Source organism: Sinocyclocheilus grahami, unplaced genomic scaffold (assembly GCF_001515645.1).
Source record: "Sinocyclocheilus grahami isolate Dianchi unplaced genomic scaffold, SAMN03320097.WGS_v1.1 scaffold79.1, whole genome shotgun sequence".
In the NCBI taxonomy this organism is placed as follows: Eukaryota; Metazoa; Chordata; class Actinopteri; order Cypriniformes; family Cyprinidae; genus Sinocyclocheilus; species Sinocyclocheilus grahami.
Window position 1 is genome coordinate 1,666,565 of NW_015505258.1, and position 8,167 is coordinate 1,674,731.

Consider the following 8,167-nt stretch of genomic DNA (forward strand, 5'->3'; position numbering starts at 1 on the left):
TTATTTCTATGTTTGTTAATTATTTTAGAGTTTTCATTATATAAACTGCTGTGTTTAGGAGCTTTGTGGAGCGTTGTGGCCAGTGTGACCCCTCAACCAGCGAGGACTCGATTCGTAGAGCCAACACAGCTCTGGACAGAATAGTCAGCTTGAGTGTGCGAGTGCTAAACGACAGACTTTTTGAACATATCAGGGTGAGGCTGCCACAGATTACCCCACAATTCCTCACATAGACATGCAAGCACGCACAGATTTCTCAATACCTTATGTTCGTCTCTGTCCAAGAATATAAAGAATATCTTCTCAGCATTTCCCCTATGGGCTGTTCTCAAGGATGTTGTTTTGCACAGCTACTCTGGCTCTGAGACACTAAAATAGCAGCACTATGTGAAAAACACTAGTGAATTAGATGTTTTTGGCCTGACGCCGAACAGTATTCAGTGTTTGCTGTACAGATTGACATTACCAGCTCTCATGGGCCACATAGTTTCGCTGCATCCTTTTATACCAAGATGGGGCTCGAACAGGAAGTTAGCTGCACTCTCTTGACTCTGAATATGAAAGCCCTCACATCCTGGTGAAGGCAAATATAGTACATTCCAGTGTGTACTGTGTATGTCATGTCTAATCAAAAGCGTTCTGTCTCATTTCACGTAGCCCTTATTTGATAAGCTGATTAAACGGAAATGGCTGAGCAACACTGAGCCTTTTGAGCAAATCGAGGCGCTCATAAAAGAGCACTTCAAGAAGTTTCGCAGGATGGACAATCCACCTTATGAGGTAAACTAAGATGTCAATAACATTAATTTCCTCCCTCAATCTGCAATCTGCAAATTTATCGTAAATGATTCTTTGCTTTGTCAAGTACGCTTTGATTTTTAATTCTTGTGTCTACACAGCCCTTGTATTGTATTGGTTCATCGCAAATATTTTTGTACAATTACTGCTAAAATCTATCTAGCTCTCTCAACCTTTTTTTTTTTTTTTTACATAAAACAATTTCAGCTCAAATCAATTGTATGTCTAATTGTTGATTTAGCCATGGATAATGTACCATTATATAATGTCAGCTAGTCATTATCCCAAAATAAACCACTTCAGGGTGAAATAAGATTGATCTGTTTCATGTACGATCATGTTGGGTTTTTGTGAGATAAGCCTCTTATTTACTGCGTTCTCTTAGGTCCTGGTGATGGAGGTGCACCGGCGTGTGATGACTGAATATGTGCGGGCCATCATGAGGGGCAGAATCATCTGCACATCACTCAAAATGAGGAAGAGAATGGCTGGACGCCTTCGTGACGAAGGAAAGCACCTAAAAACACTCTTCAAAGAGCTGGTGAGTCACTTATCTGAAAGATCAAAGTAAAAGGTTTTCATTTCTCCTGCTAACCTGGGGTGAGTTTTCCAAAAGCATCGATAGCATTGATAACTCTATTGGTTACGACGGAACTTGTGGCAATAGTTGCTTTTTGTGAAACGCACACCTGTTCTGTTAAAAAAAGTCAGTTTTTATATTTATATTAATATTTCAGATGTAGCTTTTATTTTTATATTTTCAGATTTTGTTTTAATTTTAGTTTCGTTTTTAGTAGTTTTGTGATGTGCTTTTGTCATTTTTTTATTACTTTTTAGGTTTAATATATTTTTATCTTAGTTTTAGCTTTAGATTTGAACTAATTTCCAGTTAATAATTTTAGTTCTTTAACAAACCTATTTAAGTTAGTTTCTAGTTAGTTCTGATTTTTGTTTAGCTTTAGTTAACAATAATAACCCTGCTCTCAGCAAGATATATGATATTAGTTATGACATAATTATAAAATATGGTAGTACTGGTCAATTTAAAATATTTCAGTATGATCAGCAGAGTATGAAAACTTTTTGGAATGTTTTTTTTCCCTTGCAGTTATTCCTAAATATCCAGTAATGTCAACATTCTCCATGTTACAGTAACATACGAGGTGGTCAACTTGTATCATGTTTATGGGACTAAATGGGAAACCAAAAACCACAATTACAACTCTAAGATTTTTTTTTTACTGTTTTCTGAATCATTTTAGGTAACACTTTATTTTATGGTGTCCTTGTTACACGTTATATATATTTACTATAATAATAACAATAAATTATGCATGCTAACCCTGATCCTAAGCCTAACCATACAAGTACACGTAGATCATTGATATTAATCAGTACTTAAATGTATAATTACACTGTAACAAACAGTGTTGGGGGTAACATGAGTTACGTAATCAGATTACTTTTTTTGAAGTAACTAGTAAAGTAATGCATTACTTTTAAATTTACATTTAAATATCTAAATTACTTTTTTCAAATAAGTAATGCAAGTTACTTTGTTTTCCCATTTATTCACTGACACCTCGCCTGTCCCTGTGTTGTGAGAAATTGGGAGTTAGGTGCAGAGGCAGAGGTTCTTCTTTCAGTCTGAGGCTTATTAATTTCACTTTTGATGTGAAAAAGTGTGTACAGTTGCCAAAAATAAAACTTTTGGGACTTATGTTATTAAAAAAATAAGCAAGCCCAGACCAGGTGACAAAAAGTAATGCAAAAGTAACTTGCATTACTTTTCATAAAAAGTAACTCAATAAGTTAGTTTTTCATAGAGTACCGCAAGATTGTAATGCATCATTGCTTTTAAAAGTAACTTTCCCCAACACTGGTAACAAAGACACCGTAAAATAAAGCGTAACCTCATTTTATTTTTATTAGTATGGCATTTTTCTTATTAAATCCTTATTCCCAAATTCATCACACTTGCCAAAATGTCATGTCCTGTTTTGAGCTAGATTCTAAATACTGTATGTTTTAATCACTCAAAAACCATCTCTAGCCCACAACTTTTCAAACAAAAGAGATTCTGAAGAATGGGCTCTTCTGGAGTGGGCATGGAGGTAGATGGCTCCAAATGGCATCTCTATGACCCACCCAAACGCTCCTTTCTCCTGTGCAGCATACGCACCTTGCTTCAGTTAAAACATCCGTTTGTCACCTCGGTGGACAACAGGATGCCATTGTTTCTGGAAGAATGTCCTGGCCTGGGCCTTTGAAGTCTGACTTGCCTTTAAGGTCAAACTGAGAGTCAGGAAGAACTGCCTTGGTGTAATGGGCATACAGATATTTACCCTCAATTGGAACAACATGTGCTCCTATTCTTAATCCTCTAGGTTTTTGTTTTTCCAGAGACGAGGGTGAAAATAGCCTTCTGAGTCGTTTGGGCGCTGTGATCTTTGGCTGTCTGTCAGAAGTCATTGTATAATGTACTTTTGGAACGCGTCTTTAGTGCCAGGCAGTCGTGTTTAATCTGAACGTTCATCTGTACATTCCAGTTGTTAATCAGTCTCGGCATTTGAAGATTGATCTGGTGACTGATCTGATGTTATCTTTGTTTGCCCCCATCCAGGAATCCTCCTCCTCATGGCTCGACAGCGCTATTCCTCACTTATCAGAGATCATTGTCTTGGAAGACACTCCCTCCATCCAAATGGAAGTCGGCGTCCTGGTACGGGAATTCCCTGACATACGGTGAGTGTCTTGAGGGGCGGCGTGCCGCTCGGCCGGGACACCTTGTAGCCCCTGATATGATCGAGGTCGCAAAGCAGAGAGCTCAGGTCATCTGACAAAGCGTGGTCATTCTGTTTGACAGCAAAAGAGGGGCTTGTAAAAGCAAACTAGACCTTTGCGGTTTCCTGATTTTTATGGGAGACTGTTTGGTTTATCCCAGATTCGCATGAAAGGTGTACAGCTGTCCAGCTCTGGATCCTCGCAAAGACAAAGCAAAAACACAGGCATCCTGCCAGGGCCTGACCTAAAGCTCCATGGTTTAACCTAGAGAGGGCAGTTGCCTAATCAAGAGCCCTGTACAGCTGCAGAATCCAGAGGAAACTCTCTTTTGTGGAATGTGTGCTAAATAAAGCTTGAACCTTCAAATACATGACCTAGATGTGCTGCGGGCTCTATTGTTTAGCATTAGCAACACCTTTGGGTTTTAAACTGATGAACGCTTGGAATCTCTCCCATCTACCGTACATATATTTACACATTTTATGATCTAGGGAAACTTTGAATGAACAGGACCCAACTCTGGGAAGGTTAAATTAGGATTCTTTGCACCCTGTTGATTCAACTGTACATATATACAGCTATACATTATACATTACATATACAGTACATTATAGAATATTATAAAGAACTTAACATTTTTTTTGTGTCTTCCAATTCGAAACATTTACATTGTATTACTATTCTATCCTTTTTTGCTTTTGCTTTTACTTTAGTTTAGTTTAGTTTTTGTTTTGGGAAAAGAAATGAGGGGGAAAAGTTTGGGGTTGGTAAAAAAATTTTTTTTAAGGTGTCCTTGTTACACGTTACATGTGCTTACTATTGTAATAACAATAAATTATACATTATTACATGCAAGTAACCCTAATCCTAACCCTAACCATATAGCAAGTACATGTAGTTAATTAATATTACTCAGTACTTAAATGTATAATTACACTGTAACAAGTACACCTTCAAATAAAGTGTAACCTTTTTTAATGTTCTTGAAATAAGTCTCTTATACTTACCAAGGCTGCATTTATTTGATCACAGTAAAAACAGTAATATTATGAAATATTATTGCAATTTACAAATATTTACAAATAAAAATAAAAAATTATAAAAATGTATGACTTTCCTGTCCTCTTACTTACTGAATAATTTACTTTTGCATTAGATTGTAAATCTTAATTTGTAAACCTTTTTTAATCCTTTCTCTCTTTTTAAAATTACATTTACGGTTTGCCAAATCTATAGAATAAACTTCAAATACAAGCCCAAGTCTTTTTGTATTTGAAGAATTTTCAGTTTAGAAGAATATTCTATTTTGCAAGTTATGAAAACAAAAAATTTTGTTTTCTGCAAAAAAAACTAGGCTTGTACTTTAAGGCAAAGCATGTAAAGAGAAATTCACTTAATGAAGGTCTATTCCAGTATAGTTTCAGCACTTACCATGCAACCATATTACGGTTTAACTAATGCAATAGATGCAATATTCCATTTATTTAGCCACTTATTGTGACACTGTACAGTTATTGTTAATATGACAATATGCCTCATATATGAGTCAAGAGGGAATAAATCTTTCTTGTGTTTCAGGAGGAAGCATGTTTCCGCCATACTCAATATCCGTGGGATGACCCGACAAACAGAAAGGCAGGAAATCTTGAATATTGTGAAAGACATCGAGAACAGCGACAGCGTCATGCGGGTGTCCCGGGACAGGGCTCTCTTTGCTGAGGTGCCGGTGACGTCAGAAGTACACTGTCTAAATGTAGGCCTGAGCCGTGTGGCCCTCACCGCCTCGTCCCTCTTCTCCAGCATGCGGTTCCGGCGCAGAAGGACTCCAACCAGGGAAAACCAGGATGACATGCTGTAATCCATCTCAAATGGATGCTCGAGTCACCCAGCACTCATAGAGCACCAGAGCCCAGCAGCACAGCATTTGTTTCTAAAGTGTTTGCATGTGCCATTGTCACATCTTAAGGACCTCTTACAGATGCTCAGGATTGTAGGTTCTCTGAGAAAACTGAAAAAAATGACACTACAGTTGACATCACTACAACTGTTTTTGCACAACTAACATTGCAAAGGCTTGTGTGAAATACAGTGGCACCAAAAATATTTTGGCACTTTTAAAAATGTTTGAATGTCTTTAGATTATATAACAAAATATCAAACCAAGTGGCATTTCTTATAGAAATTTTTTTTAAAAACACATTTTCAAGAAAAATATTTTAGAAATGAAGTTTGTAAGGTTTTAAATGATCAATGACATTTTGTAGTTGTAAAATCTTAGTGGAACATGTTCATATATATCACAACAAATTGTCTCAGGACCAGTTGGGTAAGAGTCATAGCAAAAATGTCAAAAAGAGTCCTGTGAAAAGGTCTAGCCTCATTTCATTCCTAATACACAGAATGTATGAGTTTCATTGTATCTAAAAATGTCCAAATAATCTTTGGGGCCACTATATGTTTTTTTTTCCTCTAATTGATGTAGTTATTGTCTGAATATATAATGCAAACATCTCTAAGAAATGTCTTTTAGGATCTTAAATTGCAGGGGTCCGAGTGTGTATTGTAAAAAATATATAACTACTGATCAAAACACTGCTTGGTTTTGGGAATTATTCGTTTTTTGTGTTTTTTTAAATCGTAACATTTTGACTTGTGAGACAGTAATTGATAGTTATGAAATTGTGTTGTTGTTTTTTTTTTTAGTTGCACATGACTGAAGACTGACTTTAAGGTACTATGCAATTGCAGTTATCTTTAATGTTTCAATTATTTTTATCATATTTAAATGGATGATTTTGTGGTCCAGTCATCTATTATCTTGTCATGAAAGATAAATGTATTTGTTTGAGATCACTCAGCTTTACCTGTGAAAGAAATCAAGAGGGACTATTTATGTATTGCAAGACTTATTTATTGCACCAGTAATTTCATTAATCTGTAATAAATACTGAAAAACTAACAACAATGGAAACCAATCCAAGCATAAATGACTACAACCAACAACAACAACAAAATTAAAATAGAGTAAATTCATGAATAATTGTATCACTTTCGAGACACTGTGCTCAATGTACAGCCATATAAGCTTTTAGTGTGTTTACCTTTTAATACTGATGGACAGAACTTTTCAAACAACATTTATGGATTCTGCATTTACTGTGCCACAGAGAGTGTCTTCGAAAAATATAATTTTTCATCCAACTTGTCTTTTCAGCATATTTGATAAGTTTGTATATGTTGCTGTGTGAGCACCATGGAAAGGAAATCAAAGAACAATTCAGTAAACTTTAGGGTACTCTGCATGTTGCTACATATGAAAGACTTAAGACTTTGACATAAACTAATATTTTGGTTATAGGAAGAAAAATATTTTACAGTGTACATATATTAAATCACATATGAATAAATGACAGAGGATCAGATATTTCTGTGTGTGTGTGTTCATGAGATAAATGACTGAGGCTCAGATATTTCTGTGTGTGTGTGTTCACGAGTAAATCTTCCACTAAGTCAGATACCCTGTGTGTGTGTGTGTGTGTGCGAGTAAATATTCCACTGAGTAAGTCAGATACTGTGTGTGTGTGTGTGTGTGCGAGTAAATATTCCACTGAGTAAGTCAGATACTGTGTGTGTGTGTGTGTGTGCGAGTAAATATTCCACTGAGTAAGTCAGATACTGTGTGTGTGTGTGTGTGTGCGAGTAAATATTCCACTGAGTAAGTCAGATACTGTGTGTGTGTGTGTGTGTGCGAGTAAATATTCCACTGAGTAAGTCAGATACTGTGTGTGTGTGTGTGTGTGCGAGTAAATATTCCACTGAGTAAGTCAGATACTGTGTGTGTGTGTGTGTGTGTGTGTGTGTGTGTGTTCCAGAGTAAATCTTCCACTGAGTAAGTCAGATACACTGTGTGTGTGTGTGTTCACAAGTAAATCTTCCACTAAGTAAGTCAGATACACTGTGTGTGTGTGTGTGTGTGTGTGTGTGTTCACGAGTAAATCTTCCACTGAGTAAGTCAGATACACTGGGAACTTGTGTGTTGCTGTGATTCGCTGGCTTTGACGTCACATCGACCCGCACATCATCATCATCATCAGGTTGCGCGTGTGTTTGGTCGCCGCTGTCCTTGGTGCTGAGCGCTAGTCCAAAGACGCATGCGCAAGGACTTTAGACACACTAAATATTATTCATAACACTGTAACAGTGAAGAGTACAGTAATCAATCATATTTTTAGAGAATGGTATGCCTTTGTTATTTATTTGAACTGTTTTGTTGTACATCTTTGTACTCCAACTTGAAAGTCAATTTCTGTATAGCCGCCAGGCCTGTGAGCTTCTTGCCAACGACAAAACCATCCTTGCGAATTAACAGCATGCTTTTTAGCTCAATTCAAAATTTAAACAAAACAGCTATTGATCAAAACACTTCATGAGGAAAAATGAAATAAAATTGTGAATATTTGTGCACACATATATCAAACCATTTCTTTGGTCAATATTTAGTTATTAACGATCGTTAATCCACCTCAGCGTTCATACTCATGAGCAGCATGCAATGATCTCCTATAATTATTTCAAAATAATAGGT

The 8,167-nt window shown here is 36.4% G+C and overlaps 1 protein-coding gene across 1 annotated transcript in view; it reads left to right on the plus strand.

Moving 5' to 3' along the window:
• The window catches only part of LOC107586290 (tumor necrosis factor alpha-induced protein 2-like), a 35,781-nt gene extending 30,028 nt beyond the window's left edge, over window positions 1–5,753 (plus strand). Inside the window, exons 11-15 of the mRNA XM_016273575.1 lie at window positions 59–194; window positions 658–780; window positions 1,184–1,339; window positions 3,422–3,543; window positions 5,161–5,753. Of these exons, the coding sequence (XP_016129061.1) occupies window positions 59–194; window positions 658–780; window positions 1,184–1,339; window positions 3,422–3,543; window positions 5,161–5,440 (817 nt within the window). The 3' untranslated portion in view covers window positions 5,441–5,753. The remainder of the gene's footprint in view (window positions 1–58; window positions 195–657; window positions 781–1,183; window positions 1,340–3,421; window positions 3,544–5,160) is intronic.
• Window positions 5,754–8,167: the final 2,414 nt, after the last annotated feature.